The sequence below is a fragment of the Chiloscyllium plagiosum genome, chromosome 2, assembly GCF_004010195.1.
Source record: "Chiloscyllium plagiosum isolate BGI_BamShark_2017 chromosome 2, ASM401019v2, whole genome shotgun sequence".
NCBI classification, from domain to species: Eukaryota; Metazoa; Chordata; class Chondrichthyes; order Orectolobiformes; family Hemiscylliidae; genus Chiloscyllium; species Chiloscyllium plagiosum.
This window is the reverse complement of record NC_057711.1, coordinates 29,350,592-29,366,633: the sequence shown is the minus strand read 5'-3', so window position 1 is coordinate 29,366,633 and position 16,042 is coordinate 29,350,592. Positions and strand designations below refer to the sequence as shown.

Genomic DNA, 16,042 nt, shown 5'->3' with positions numbered 1-16,042 from the left:
AAAAGGACTATTATCCCCAACATTATCACAGTGTGTGTACATGCACAATTACCAAGGCCTTTTGCATCCAGCAGAATCTAGGTGTCAGTATCTATAGCAACTATATACTTGTTCATTCATAGTGGATTAAAATAACAGCAAGAATTATGCACCAGTTACATGAAAGCTGCTAGGATCTGCTGCTAGTTGTGTTAGAAATCCAAATTTCTTATCTGATTTCTCCCCCCCCCAGTTCCACACACACATTTTTGTTTCCAAAAAACTTTATTCCTTATGATAGTCAAATACATGGATTATAGCAACTTGAAAAGAGACAATTATATCAAACCTCGAGCTCAAGCATAGTTTTAAGATGTTGTACATGACAATAATGGTGCTGCCTTCCCAGACAAGCTACATCATGTCCTTCTCGTCTTTCAACGTTTTAAAAAATAAGCAATAGGCTTTTTAAACAAAGCAATCTTAACTACTTTACAAACATTATTCAACTAATGAAGTTTTGAATTTCTAAGGATTGAAAAATAGCAGCAATTGGACAGCAGCTGCTGTCTCATGGTGATGAATCATACAATTTGAATAACTTTATCCATGAATTCGCAGAGGAGGGCTAAGTTGTTTAAGTTGGATCTGGTATATTTTGGAAAGTAACTAATCAAACAGAAGACTGAATTAGAATACTGTCTAACAATGAGAACCAGCGATTTCAACTGACACACCTTTTCCCTTAAGTGAACTTTGCCCAACCAGCACTCAAAATACAGTAACGAGTGAATGTCATGCTTAGCAACCTGTAGGAGAAATATTTGGTATAGGGTGATGGAATCTTTTAAAACACCCAACATCAACGCAAATTCTGCAACTACATTTATTAATTCAAGAAAAGAAATGGCTCAAGAATAATTACAAGATTAATATCCTTTCAGATCGGTCTTGTTAAGATATGCATCTCCATGTGAAAACCCATATCAATAGTTTACAAGGAACTTCCACAGAAATGCAACACTGAACAAAAAATGGCACACAATGCATTTTCTTTTTAAAAAAGCACAACAGCAGTAGTACCATTAAATCAAAGAAGCAGTACACACAAAAGGAGCAAAGCTTCTTCAAAAACACAGCTACAGCAAAATACAGAACATACACAGCAGACACAGAAACAAATGAATTTTCATACAGAAGAAAAACTGTGCACATAACCAGTTCAACATCCAAACATTTAACAGTTGAATTAAATTTATAAAGCTCATGGTACCTTTGGAAGAGCTAAATAAAAAGCATGCTAGTGGAACCATAATAATCCTGCTGCAACTGCTTGCATAGAGGTTGTTTCACACCACCAAATGCAAAGCATTCTGAAGTGAGAAGAGTATGCTGAAAGTGCAGTAGAGTTCGTGGTGCACATAACAGTAACATGAATTATCTGAAACACTAGCTCATTTTCCATTGGAAGTCTAATCATTTACACTTAATAGCTTTGCAATATCACATACTTAGGTAAACAACACTATTTCTCCTAGCATGCTGACAAAGGGTGAAATGGTGTTTTTGCAGAAAGTTTATGCGTTACACTTGCAAACGGAATCAAAAATATGCATACATGTAAGCAAATCCTCTTTCATTTACTAAGTCATCTTAGACCAGCATTAGCACAAATGTTTGATCCACAGAACAATTAAACATTAAATTTTACTTGATTGTCTTTTAGCAGGATTAGATTCACATTCTAAGACAACTCAAGTTGCATAGTTATGGAGGCCCACGTTAAAGTTGTGATGTGCAGAGTTCCTTAGTTATACTTTATGGTAAAGTACTTCATTTTAGCCTCATGAAGGATTAGCTACAAAGTGTTTGTTTATGAAACCAATTACGATTTTCCTGTGATCATTAACTGATTCTACTCCCACCCCACTCAATGTTCCTGTTTAATGTACCAATTCTCTCGATCTCATTCAGTGGAGCGGCAGCAAGGTTACTGTGACCTAATTTCATAACTGCAGCTACATGGTCCAAGTGTGCTTGTAAGTGGCAAATAACTTATTGGTATTTGAAATTTTCAATGCAAAGGTGAAGGAAGATGAGGTACACTCTAGCTCCTCAGACTTGAATAGCAAAACTTACAAGTAGTAGCTGAGTTACAGCATTGACAATTTATGATTTTGTTTAATTCAGAAGGGTGACACTTCACCTAATCTGTGCTATTGAGCCACATTATGCAGCTGAATATTTAGCAGTGTGTGGGGGTATTTTGGCTCTTTTTCTGAAGTCTCAAAATGTGCACCTACTTACAAAATACTTAAGCTTTTGTGTTGTGTGAAACAATTACATTAATGAAACAAGCTCCAAGATAAAGGATTTTAACATCAACTGTCATTTTCCACCAGCATGGACACCAGAAGTTCTGTTGCAGGGTTACGATTACATCCTTTACAAACCATGATTTTCTTGCCTCCATAATTGAGGTACTAAATAAAGGGCTAAGGCCCATCAGTACAGGACAACAGCAAAGTTGAAAATAAAGAAGAATATTAGAAAACAGCATTAGGTGATCAGTTTGGGTTTCAAAAGCCTGAAAACTGTAGGGAGGATTAAATCTGAGGAAGATGAATAGCTCCAGTTTTCAACCTGCTGCAAGGTAACATTTTTAATGTATGAAATGCTAACTCCTGGCCTGGCAATAGGAGTTTAACACCTTTTAAAAAGATTTTCCTTAGTGTTTCCTGCGTACATTGTTATAAAAATGGTTGCACTGACTAAAAAGAAACATGGCTTAAATTTACTTTGAAATAGCTGAAAAATCATTGCCATTTAATGAAGAATCTCTGAAACAATTTTGAATTTTTAAAAAAATTCTTGGCTCATTACAGCCAAATATGCTACTCCAGTCGCATTAATAAAGATTCAAAATGCATTAGTTTCTGCTCCCTCCTCTCCCAACTTTAGAAGTTGCATTCACAAACAGCTTTGTGTTTTAAAAACACTTAACAGAAGATTTATAACAACTGACAACACTTATAGGCAACAAAACAAAGCTTATATTGTGGGTATGTTTTTCTTTGAAAATATACAATGTGATATGCAATATGCAGCCCTGCATAGCAATATCTGGAAAAACACATCAGCTTCAAAATAGGAAAACAATGCAAAATCTGGTACATTGGGCTGATACCATTTTACTTGATCCGACTCTCCCAGAGTGTCAGAATCTGTACATATTACATACTATGATTTTACATACTGTGTGCCACTTTTTATTGAAGTCTTTTTCTTCAGGTTTTACAGTTTTATAATGCTGGCTTAAATGCCTAAATTCTACAAATCTGGCACTTTGTTACGATGATCCAATTCCTTCACCTACCAAACAAAGCATTCCCTTTCTCATCTTAATTCTGGTAGATTTCCAAAGTGCCAGTTTGCTCTACGTATTTTAGTCCTCATTTATTTCTCAAACCAGTCATTCCTTTTTGATACACTTCCTCAGTTCAGATCAAAAGAAACATCTCGAATGGATACAATTAACATATCAATGTTCTTTCTTCAGTCTTTTTCTATCGCTGGTTTTGCAGTATCCGACATTCCAGCTGGTAAATCTTGAAGAATGTAAACAAGCACCAATAAAAATAGGCCCCAACATCCCCAACACGGAGATAGTTTTGCCACTCTCAATTAACTTGTGCTTTCTTAAAAAGCACTTCAGGAATTTACATTCACAGCTCCATGTGTTTGCTTCTCCCAGTTAAATCTGTGGAAAGCTCAAGTTCACTTAGCACACTGTCTTCGGAATAGGAGTCAAACTGAATCTGAGCAAAGTAGTACGAGCCTTTTCAATGGCCTCAAGTCTAGCAACCAAAAACGAAAGTGTTTAGCTCTCATCTTCTCTGATTAGCGTATACTGGATAGGCTAGTGTGACATTGAGAGAGTCATTATGCTGTACAAGCGATGTGTGCTGATAATGTAGCACCAGTTCTCTAAGTGAGTTATACAAATTGTACGGCTCAGCAAATCCATATCCTGTGGGGGTTTTGTTTATGACACAATGTTTTACATCACCATCAACCCTACAAAAGAAAGCAAGCAACACCATTAACAATGAATGGCCACAGAAATATTAACAACCAAATGGAGTTCTTTTATAAAGACAAGATATAAATATTTCCAATTTTAAAAAAAATCAAAATATACTTCTTAGCTTAGGGTGCATTGCAGGCTATTTTATTTTTATATAGTGGTGCACCAAGGGATGAAAAGTATACTCTAACAAGGGAAATTGGGATATTGCTATAAGAAAGGGTGTCACCTCAGACTAAACAATTAACCATAGATTAAATAGGTGGCTTGAATGTCAATCCGTGACCACATAAAAGAAACCATTACATTGAGGTATTGGTAGAAAGTTGGTAGAGGAAAAGTCAGGCACTGGATTTTTAAAAGAATAAAAACAAGGTATGGGGCTAATAATGATGGTCAAAACTTGTCATGTGGAATCTGGTCAAATTATTAGTTAAAAATTGCCATCTTAGATCAATTGGTAGCATTCTATTCCCCATCAACAGCACGTTCTAAACCAATGACTTTTATCACCCTAGACGGTCAACAGCAGCAGATACACTGGACCACCATTACCTGCAAGTTCCAATCAAAAGGCCCAAATAAATCACTGTTCTTTCTTTGTGGAAGAGTCATAATCCTGGAAATGATTATCTAACAATATGGTGGGTGCACCTATACACCAAGAAGAATTGCAGTGGTTGAAGGAGGCAGTTCACCATCTTCAAAGACAGTCATGGATGGCCATTAACTGCTGACTCAGCCCACATCCATGAATATAAAAAAAAAAGTTGTGGCTTCAAGCCACACCCCAGGACATAACACCCTGGACTCTCAGCGAAGGTTGTTGTTGCAAGTGAAGTCCCTCAGATAGAATGCTAAATTGAAGCCTCATCTAACATTTAAATCATGATTTTTTAAAATTGTAATCTTGCTATGAACAAAGAATTCTACAAAAAAGTATGAGACATTTTGTTACAGATTAAATTGAATGTTAATTTGATTTATACAAGCAAAGATTTTGCTTTAAAATTTCTAGCATATCTGTAAAGGATAAGTATACATACACGACTGAGCAAGCGTAACAGCCTGGTTTGCTGCTCTCCCTGACTAGGAATGTTCCATCACGTTTTCCTCTCAGTAAGCTCTCTGCCCGAGTCCTGTTGATATTTCCTACATTCCATGTTCGTTCATCATGATGGGGTAGATCTTCATCATCATCTACCATAGAGTATTGGCTAAAAGAAATCAAAATTGTTTTCAATAATAAAAACAAAATATATAGAAATGTGTACACTCTTTTAGAAATTAGTTGCTCACTTACTCTTCAGCATTCTCATTCTTAATTCCAAGCCATTCATTGATCTTCTTTTGCCGAACACCCTTCTGCGTCAACCACCTTCAAAAAGAAAATTTAAAAAAGATATTACTGGGAGTGTAATTGAATTTAAGTGTACTTTGTGGGACATGGAAGACTGTTCTGAATTACCACTAACTGTATAGGTCATGTTTCTTTACCCAAATTAGTTATGACTATACATGTCTCCATCACTACATTCAAAAACACAAATCTATGCATTGACAAGTAGCATCTAGAATTATCTTGTTTACTGGTACAGGTGAAGCACAGAATGCAATAGCGGTAGATTTAATTTCCAAACCAAGTGATACAGTTGAGTCATGAAGTTAAAAACTGATGCTAAGACTTTATTCTAAGCATAAAGAACGAGAATCATATAAAACTTATTTGAAACGCTATCACAATCCTGTTTTTGATTATAAATATTGGCTTTAAAAAAAAGTTAAAAACAAAAACACTGCAAATGCTTTAGTTCAGAAATAAAAACCAAAAAAATTCTTGAAATACTTAGTATGTCAGACACCAGCATTGGAAAGAGAAGCAGAATTAATATTTACGTTTCTCCTTCCAGAAATATTGCCTGACCAAAACATTTCTGGAGTTAAATGCTCTTTAAATAAGAACTTTGCTTACGAAAGGTATTGGTCTCTTGTCTTTCTTAATTGAATCAGGTCAGGTTTAATGCTGTTCATTCTTTTGTCAGTTTCTCGATAAACAGCTGCTTGTTTCTTCAATTCTTCTTCTAATCTTCGCTTGCTGTCAACAATCTCACTGATGCGGGACTTCAGTTTTTCATAATTTACCATAATTCTGGAGAGAAGTCAAACATTAACAATGACAAAGTTGAAAACAAATGGCGATATTTTGATACTAAACTGTAAAAAGAGATAATATACAACCTTAACTATAAAAAGACCATCCCTCATGATACGTTCTAAAGTCCATTCCACGAAAAATAAGCAAACTAACCAAAGAGATATGAGAATTAAAAAACACTAAATCCAAACAAACAAAAAAGCATGCACAAAGTCTATAATCAGGAAGAGAACCTAACCAGAGAATATAAAAATATTATAGAAAAACAAATAGAAAACAAAAAAATATGAAATGAAATGAAAGCACTAAAACATGAAAGAACTGGGAGTACACAAGAACAAAAAAAAAACGACTGGAATAAAGGAGGATGACAACAGTAAAAGGAATATTACAATGGTGAAGATAGAATGAGAGAGATATTAGAAGAATATTCCACATGTGAGGACTGTTTCAGTGGCTAATCAAAAATCTAAAAGCGGTGACTGTGGAGTATCCATGTACAAAAATCCAGTTGGAAAAGGAAGTCTGGCACACAAAAATATAAACTTTTATCTTCAAAAGACGTTAGAGTTATTCCAGAAAATTAACAGACCAGTTAGCTTTTTAGCAGTAGTCAGAACGACACTAGAGTATTCAGATAACAGAAGATAATAAAAAGTAGTCAATAAAGATTTCTGCAAGGGTAGTGTTTAACAAACCTTGTTTAATTCTAAAAAGGTCAAGAGGAAGAAAAAGACAGATGACAGGAGTACATTGCACCTGCTGCAAAACATCAACATTCAGAAATTTTTGATGTTACCGGGTCAAAATCATGGAATTGTCTCCCTAAAGGCATTGTGGACCAACCTATAGCACATGTTCTGCAGTGGTTCAAGGCGGCAACTCAGCACCTAGGCACAGGCAGAAAATGCTAGCCAGCCTGCAACACCCACGTGATTATATAAAATAAATGACGTATCATGGAAACACTTGTAATCAATAGTCATGAATAAGTTAGCAGAACAAGTTTGAGGCTGAAAGTCAGAAGTTAAGGAAAGTTTGAGACTGGCAGAAAAATGGAAGGTATATGTCCCACAAGGATTGATGTTAGTACATTAGCTGTGTGTACTGTAAAGATGAGATATAAATTTAAACTATCAAATGTTTGTGGTGGCAGTGGTGTTGGGGGCAAGCAAATAGTCAGTTACTAATGCCGAAGACAGCAGCAAAATACAGGATGCCAAATAATAATGATGGTTTGATTAATGGTTGGCTAAGTCAAAAATAACGCTCCATATAGTGAAGTATGAAGTAATTTCTTTTCATTGACAAAATAAGGAATTCACTTAATCCTTGGAAAGTCTGGAAGCTAAATGAAATATGGGCATATAGATACATGAATCAAAAGTAGCCACCATACAAACTGATAACCCACAGTGTGCACAGTAAATACAGCATACAGATACCCATTCAATGCTAGAGTAACAACATTCAAAAGCTGTATGTAACATTAAATTTATATAGAACCTAATATGTGCAGTTCTTGTTTCCATGCTACAGAAAAGATAATGAAGCACTGCAGAAGAGCAGAAAAGGATTTAAAAGTGTGCTATAAATAAATGTGGTACTGGTTGGGGGTGGTTTCTTCTCTGGAAGAGAAACAACTTTGGAAAAAATGAAGTGATTCAATAGGGTGATTGTGGAGAAACATTTTCTAATCGCGGGCAAGTCTGGAACAAGGGATATAAAATCACAAGTGTTACACTGCTGAAGGAGGCCTTTCAGCCCACGATGTCAGCACCAGCTTGTTAAATGAGCATCATTACCTGGAGACAATATGCCATTTTCCTTCCTGTGCCCTTGAAAATTATTTTTTACAAAATAAATTATTCACTACCCTCTGAATGCCTCAAATCAAACCTGCCTCCACCACATGTCCAGGTACTGCATCCCATAATCCAACTACTCGATTGAAAAAGGAATTCTTGCCATATTTGCTCTACCTAGCCCAATCACTATTTTGAAGACCACTATCAGAGGTCTTCATCATATTCTCTCCAAGGAGAACAGTCCCAACTTCTTTGATCTATCTTCATATCTGAAGTTTCATATTCTTGCAAACAGCTTCTGCACACTACTGTGTTCATATCCTTCCTAAAATGTAGCACCCAGAACTGTACACATTGCTCCTATTGTGGTCTAACAAGTGCCTTACACACTGATAAAATACACAGATAAGATAGGTTTCAAGGGAACAAAGCAAAAAAATGTTTCTGCACAGAATGGTGAAAATGCAAAACTTGCTGCTAATGAGTTATTCAAGGAGAGGTTTGATGCATACATGTGAGAGGTGTATGGAGAAGAATAAAAAATAGTAATGAGATGGAGGAGGCTTGAATTGAATATAAATTCTGGATAGATAGATCAGGTGAATCCAAGTTGTTTGCTCTGATGCTTTAGATTCCATGTGATTCATACAGAATATTACAACTACGAAAGAAAACTTGCATTTATAACTTTTCAATACCACTTCATACATCCAAGTGCCTTACAAATACTTTAAGTGTAGTCACTGTTGTAGGAAACAGCACAGAAACCAGCCAATTGCAAACCAGTTCATCCTGGCCTTTACATAAGGCTTCTCCAAAACTTCATCTAAGTTCACCATGGGGAGGTGGTAGTTTAATGAAAATGCTACTGGACTAGTATTCCCGAGTCCAGATCAAAGGTCAGCAAATGATGGAATTTAAATTCCATTAATCAAACTGGAATTAAAACCTGCTCTTTGTAATGGGATCACAAAAGCTTCATCGACTGTTGTAAATACTTATCGCTAATATCTTATAGGGAAGGAAATCTGCTATCCTTACCAGGTCTGGCTTGCATACAACTCCAGACCAACAGTAATGTGGTCAACTCAGAAATGCCCTCTGAAGTGATCGAACAAGCTACTCAAGTATTTCAAAACTCCCTTCAGTATATCCTCCTACATCATGTATGCATTCACTGACCCTTAAATTCATCAATACCATGTATCATGGAGTGATGGTGGCAACGATTTCCATGTTCTCACTATTCTCTAGTTAAAGTTTCTTCTGAATCCTCTATTTAACTTTCTAAAAAAAATTAAATAAAATACCAAATGAAACAAAAAAAAATTACCATTTCTGGAAACTAGATCGTGATGAACTTTTAAAAAAATCTAAACCAAGAAGATTAAACTAAGACAAAATACAAACCTCTGAATCTCTTTTTCATTTCCTTCTCGTCTGAATTTTTCAATATACTCCTTGCTGTACCTTTCCTGCGTTTGACACTGTTCCTCAAATATTTTGATTGTTTCATTAAATGCTTCAATAGCTGTCCTTTTCATTTGAATTTCCTAATTGAAAAAATAAATTAGTATGCACAAAACGCAATATTTATCAGAAGTGCAAAATATTTGATGCACTACAGAATTCACTCCAATAAAAATATCAATTTTTAATGGAAGCAACTTAGTCATTGACAAAAAAAACTCACTTGAGATGTTCTTGTACATTCTTCATAAAGTCTGTCGTACTCTCTACTCTTTTCCTGGTACTGAGTGTGATACTCATGCAATTTTTTGCCTACTGCATCAATGTTGTCCTCTTTCACTACCTGATCCTGAAGAAAATGGAAGATGACATGATACAAAACTACAAATACTATGCAATATTTAAAATATGGTTGCTCTTGAAGACCATCTCAAGTAGTATTAAAATGTCTAGATTTAAATACGTAGAGTACAAGGAAACATACAATAAATATAGCACAGCAGGCTTTCTTTTAACAATTTAAAAGAATAGGATATCCTTCAAAGTATGATAAAGTTCAGAAATTGGACTTAACTATACACAAGACCAACAGGTATATTTTCCTTCAATACAATACAGTCTTTCAACATTCAGATCAAAAAGGTCATGTCATACCTGCTGGAACTTAGAGACTGGGTACAATAACTTAACATCTAGTTTAGGGTTGTACTGTGCCAACGATTCATGACGATAGTGATTTATAAGCTCCACCACGGAATTGAATGTCAGTGGGTCAGAAAAGCCATATTTGCCATCTCGATGAAAAATTTTGATTAACTTATTGTTGCCTCCTTTCCTGCAAAAGTGACATTTCACAGGTTCAGGTGATATGTTGCATGTTAATATCTATTAAGATGTTCCAAAGAATGAATATTTGATAATAAATGTTCAGAAAATTTACCTCAGGGTAAGAGTATAGTCACCATGCATTTTTGTTGAAGCATCACGGACTAAAAAGGTACCATCAGCGGTGTCTCGCAGTTTTTCATTGACTTCCTCTCTGTGGGGTTTGGCAAAACGGTGGGTCGGAGGGAGGAGTTGGCAGTGGTGGTTGCGGGGGAGAGACAGACAAAAGAAAGTTGCTCAATTAGACCATTCTGCAAAACTTTTAATTCTGCATGAATTCTAGCAAGATCATCACTTTCTTTGGAATTCTGATGATATTTTGCAAATCCATAATGAAGTAGTGAGGTTTAGTTTAGACCGAGGACATTGGCCCAAATTTCACATCAAATGGAAATGATCCACAGCTAAGTTATATAGCCAATTGCATCTGGCAAGGTATGCCTACGAATTTAGTTAGCAGGAACAATTAGTTTAGAAGTATTTACAAAGTCCGACTGGAGAAAAGTACTGGCAAATGCAAAGTTGTCACTTTGAGAATTAGCTTTATTTCTACCTTAGGTCATCCTTCGTTTAGGAAAAGGAAATTTAGGAAAAGGAAATTTATATTCCAAACAAATTTTTATACACTATAGATAACGTGTACAGTTTAGAAACAGATTATTCAGCCAACCTAGCCCGTATTGACACTTAGTTTGAATGAAACTGTCTCCAATCTTTCCTCATCTAAAATCAAATCACAACCCTCCACCATTTCCATCTCCCTCAACTGCTAGTCTACCTTCCCATTAAACTGCATCACAACTACTTCTTTCAACCATATCCTGTGGCAGAGTGTTCCACATTCATATTATCCTTTAAGGAAATTTCTTCTGAATTCCCTATTGGATTTTCTGGTGACCCTATTATTGATGGTGTTGAGTATGCTCTTCCCAATATGAGTAACATTCTCTCTAAATCTACTTGCATCAACACCTTTTGAAATTTTAAATATGTCTGTTGGGTCACCCTTGGAACTTTTTTCTTCTAAGGGAAAAAGAGACTCAGCCTAGAAATTCTTTCCTGATATGTATGCTCATGAAACCAATCCAGTTCGGTTTTATCCTGAATTGACAGTCATGAAAGAAATCTTTTCATCAAAATGTAATCTTGACTTCTGAACACCTCTTTGAATTAAGTAATGTTCTTCTGTTCTATCCTTGCTGACGACCACAAAAACTCACTATTCAAATAATTAAAATTTCTGGTTTGCTGCTATCCAACTTTAAGTAATCTTCTGCCTTGCAACCCTCTGCTACTTATGTTTGGAACATACGAATACAAATAACTAGGTATTTCCCTGAGCAGCTGTCTGAGATGAACTAATATGCTCAGTTTTATTCCGATTTGGGAGTACAGAGAATATAATCAAAGCTATAGGCTTACCTTGAAATGTCTCCCCAGTACCATTCAGCATCCTGCAGAGACATATTGCTGTTTATCCCGTTATTAGTTACAGGTGTGGGTTTTGGTGGCTTTGGGGGTAAAGCTGCGTAATTAAAAATAAAGAACAATTACATAAAATTCCCAACTTAACAAATCTGCTTTGCAATGCTATAATATGGCATGTACAAAATATTCTGAATAAAGCATTAAATAGAAGGGGAAACAAAAAAGTTTCATCATTTGCCAATGAGCCAAAAACTCCACAGTTTAAATTTGAAGCAAATAATGTGGATGCTGGAAATCGGAAACAAACAAAATGCAAGAGAAACTCAGCACAAATACTGCCAGACTTAGAGGGAAAGAGTTAATGTTTCAAGTCCAATAATACTCACGTTTAAAGCCCATTAGGTCATGAAATAATACTGGACTTCAAAATGTGAACTTTGTTTCTTTCTGCACAGATGCTGCCAGACCCAAGTTTCTTCAGTATTTGTGTTTGCAACATCACATATTGCTTTAAAATGCTTTAAAATAGTCAAATTGCAGAGCAAAATGTACTAATTAAAGTAGTGGTTGCTCTGTTTAAAATCAGATTCTGTTCAACTTCACTTTACTGAAGCATATTACATTTATAAATCAACCTGCTTTGATGTGTTATGACATACCTCCATCCCCTGGACTTTCTCATCCAGAGATAGAGACACTGTCACTGCATCTCAATATCATTAATGAAACATTTCACACCAACAGATAACGTATCTTAGCAGCAGTCCAGAAAACTAGTTTCCGAAATTAGTAGGTTGACCAAAATGATATAAGTGCACTAGTACAGGATATTCTTGCTGTAAGGATTCAATTACAAGGAAATGCATCTTCACACAATATGGAGAATACTCCATCTATAATGAGGTCAACTTTACTCCTTCCTTTCATTCCGTTCTGAAGAGTGTTCCAAGATTTTGGAAAGCAAAAGGGACAACAATAAGAATAAACCAAAGAAAAACTTTCAATTTCTGACAAATTGGAGTCAAATAGCACAGAAACAGGCCCTCGGTACAATCAGTCCCTGCTGTCCATGCATCCATTCCACATATGAACCACGCGGTATGTAAAAACACTATCCCTCAGGTCCTTTTTAAATATTGCCGCTCTCACCTTAAAAATATGGCCCGTTGTTTTGAACTCATGCACCCTAGAGAAAAGACCTTTGCAATTCACCTTATCTATGGCCCTTATGGATTTTATAAACCTCTAAAGGTCACCCCTCGACATCCGATGCTAGTGAAAATAGTCCCAGTCTCCCAGCCTCTCCTTGTAGCTCAAACCCTCCAGTTCCAGCAACATCCTGGTAAACCTTTTCTAAATACTCTCCAATTTAGTAACATTCTTTCTATAGCTAGATGACCAGAATGATACAGTACTTCAGATGAGGCCTCACCAACTACTTGTACAACCTCAACTTGGCATCCCAACTTCAATACAAAAAGGTTTGAGAAATGAAGACAAGCATGCTAATTGCTTTCTTCCTCACCCTGTCTACAAGTGATGCAAATTTCAAAAAGAATTATGCTCCTGAATCCCTAGGTCTCCGTTCTACAATACTACCCAGGGCCTTACCATTACGAAGTCCTGTCCTTGTTTGTTTTACCAAAATGCAATACCTTGCATTTATCCAAATTAAACTCTGCCATTTCTCAGCCCACTGATCCAACTGATCAAGACCTCTTTGTAATCTTAGATACCCTTCTTCACGGTCATCTATACCACCAATTTTGGGTCATTTGCAAACTTACTAACTATGCTTAAGTTCACATTCAAATCATTTACATTAAAATATTTTAAAATATGACACTAAGACTGAAAATCAATACTACACAAGAGAATTGGAATCCATGCACTACTCTGACTTTATACTGAAATAATCTGGGTGATTTTCCAGGTGACGAAGTACAATACTGATATATTACTAAAATAAATTTTTAGGTGATACACAAACTACATCAAATTGTAAGCATCTCACATGATTTTAAAATTAAATGCAGAAGCACATTTTAACGTAACCACTAGCTGGTATTAGATGATCAGCAGGAAATTATGTAGATAAGAATTGTTAATTAGACATTCAGTTTACTGCTGCAATCAATTCACATTTGACAGATAAATTAAAATCTGAAATTTAAGCATGACCTCAACCTTTTCAAACAAACAAACAATCTTTCTCCATCCTCAAAAAAAACTACTTCACATTTCAAATTTATGGATATAGTTTACAAAAAGCTGCTTCAAAATACTTCCACACCTATTAAGTGTAATTCTCTCCCAACAACTAAAGTAATGAAAGGGTTAAGGCACTGTACTGAAACCTTGCTTAAAAAGGTTTTTAAATGAACCATACAGAAACAGATTCTGCAGCCAATAAAAACAATACTGCATGATTTTTTTCAGCTTCAGTGGATATTAAACCTTCAAAAGATTAGTCATTAATATAGTCACAACACTCAGCATAGCCTAGCTCTTTATAGGATTTTAGATGAACCTTAAATATGGTGACTAGGACATCTCACTAACCACAATACCTTTTAAAAAATTATTTCAGCAAATACTATTGTGCTTTTACAAAGAAAAACTACAAGTTTTCATAAATCAACTACTTATTCGTCTCAATTTTGTGAAATAACTGTTTAAAATGGTAGATAAGTACTTAGCATTTAGCAAGAATGTTAACAGCTAGCTATTTTATAATTAATATTTCAATACAAATAAAACTAAAAGCAGAAAGAACAGCCACATGCTTAATCTAAAGTGATGTATCATTTCATTAATTTAGTTCCAGAAATGTACAGATATAGTTCTTAAGCAATCTTGATCAAGTAACTTTCCTCTTAAAATCCTGTTCTTCTACAGATAATTATAATTTCGTAACACAAGTAAACAAATATATACTGCTCTAGCAATTAATTTAATTTTGAACTTGTCAATAAAATACTATGCTACAACTAATAAAAAGTAGTTAATGAAGCTGATAGGACTGCACAAATTCCACTGTTGACCCATTACAAAAAATATATTTTGATGAATGCATAATTTTTACATTGCCACTTCAGTTTCAAGAATGCGCATAGTTATTTACCTTCCTGAATACCAGCCACAAATTACTAACCCTATAGCAAGATAAAAATGACAAATATTTCACTAGAATTTTAGGCTCTCTGTTTTGACACAGATTGCTTTCATTATTCATCCTTGTCAAATATGCCAAATGCAGTCCTATCTCCTGTTAAATGGAATTACAAGCACAATGTAAGTACCCCCTTCAGCACTAAAGTTAACATATCTAATATAAGAGGAGGGAAAATACTCATCAGCAGCAACAAATATGCTTTGTCTAGACTGAAAATTTAAACATTTAACATCCAGAAATCACAAACAACTTCACTATTGTCACAGATTGTGCACAAATACCTACATTAAACCAGTGCTGTTTTGGTTTTACTGTAGAATTACCTGGTGGATCCATCTCTATGTAAAACATCAAATCTGTGGCACAGGGGATTTCTGTTCTATGATAATCTAATTCTAGTTCTTCCATATTCCAAACTGTCTTGTACATTAAGATTCGAACATTGCTGATCAGGGTCAATCATAAGAAGAAATGCAGTCTTTTTACAATGATGTCTTGGAATTCATTTTAAAACCTATGAAGGGCTGCACTGTAACCTCTTACATCATACACTACAGCCAATCCAAATCAAGATAATGTCACCAGACCACTCCTGCTCATTTCCTATATCTAGTGACTTTCAGTATTAATAAGTATCAACTCCCAAATTCAGTAAATGAAAATCATTTTACAATAAAATTAGTTAACAGACTAAAATCCTACAAAGTTAGCACTAATAATTTTCTATTTTCTATCTAATGCTTCCAGCTTGGTACATCCCACTTTGGCAACCTGACAAGAGCTTAACTGCAGCACGTAGGCTCCTCAATGCATCTGGCAGTACACACAGCTAGTCCATTCTAAGAAGTTTTAAGCTTTAAAAAAAAATTGCATCTTTTCAAAACTGTGAACCTTAAGTGGCCAATGAGAACAAAATACAGCATGGTTAAACATACCCATGAATTGTTAAAACAAAAGATAGATAAATTCCAGTTATACTAACAGATTTAAATAAAGTGTTCTAAAATATACATCCATAATACTGAAAGCTGACATTGTGGCATATTGGTACAAAT

The 16,042-nt window shown here is 35.2% G+C and overlaps 1 protein-coding gene across 5 annotated transcripts in view; it reads right to left on the bottom strand.

Moving 5' to 3' along the window:
- Positions 1 to 245: 245 nt before the first annotated feature.
- Positions 246 to 16,042, bottom strand: part of pik3r1 (phosphoinositide-3-kinase, regulatory subunit 1 (alpha)) — a 76,606-nt gene continuing 60,809 nt past the window's right edge. For 3 of the 5 annotated variants that reach the window (XM_043706432.1, XM_043706453.1, XM_043706445.1), the window contains 9 exons: positions 11,807 to 11,909; positions 10,440 to 10,538; positions 10,154 to 10,334; positions 9,723 to 9,848; positions 9,440 to 9,582; positions 6,039 to 6,215; positions 5,370 to 5,444; positions 5,113 to 5,283; positions 246 to 4,056 (listed from right to left, as the gene is read on the bottom strand). In XM_043706432.1, coding sequence (XP_043562367.1) covers positions 3,867 to 4,056; positions 5,113 to 5,283; positions 5,370 to 5,444; positions 6,039 to 6,215; positions 9,440 to 9,582; positions 9,723 to 9,848; positions 10,154 to 10,334; positions 10,440 to 10,538; positions 11,807 to 11,909 — 1,265 coding nt within the window. In that variant the 3' untranslated portion in view covers positions 246 to 3,866. Of the gene's footprint in view, positions 4,057 to 5,112; positions 5,284 to 5,369; positions 5,445 to 6,038; positions 6,216 to 9,439; positions 9,583 to 9,722; positions 9,849 to 10,153; positions 10,335 to 10,439; positions 10,539 to 11,806; positions 11,910 to 15,272; positions 15,520 to 16,042 lie in introns of those variants that run through there. The other 2 variants (XM_043706437.1, XM_043706452.1) reach the window with 2 other exon arrangements.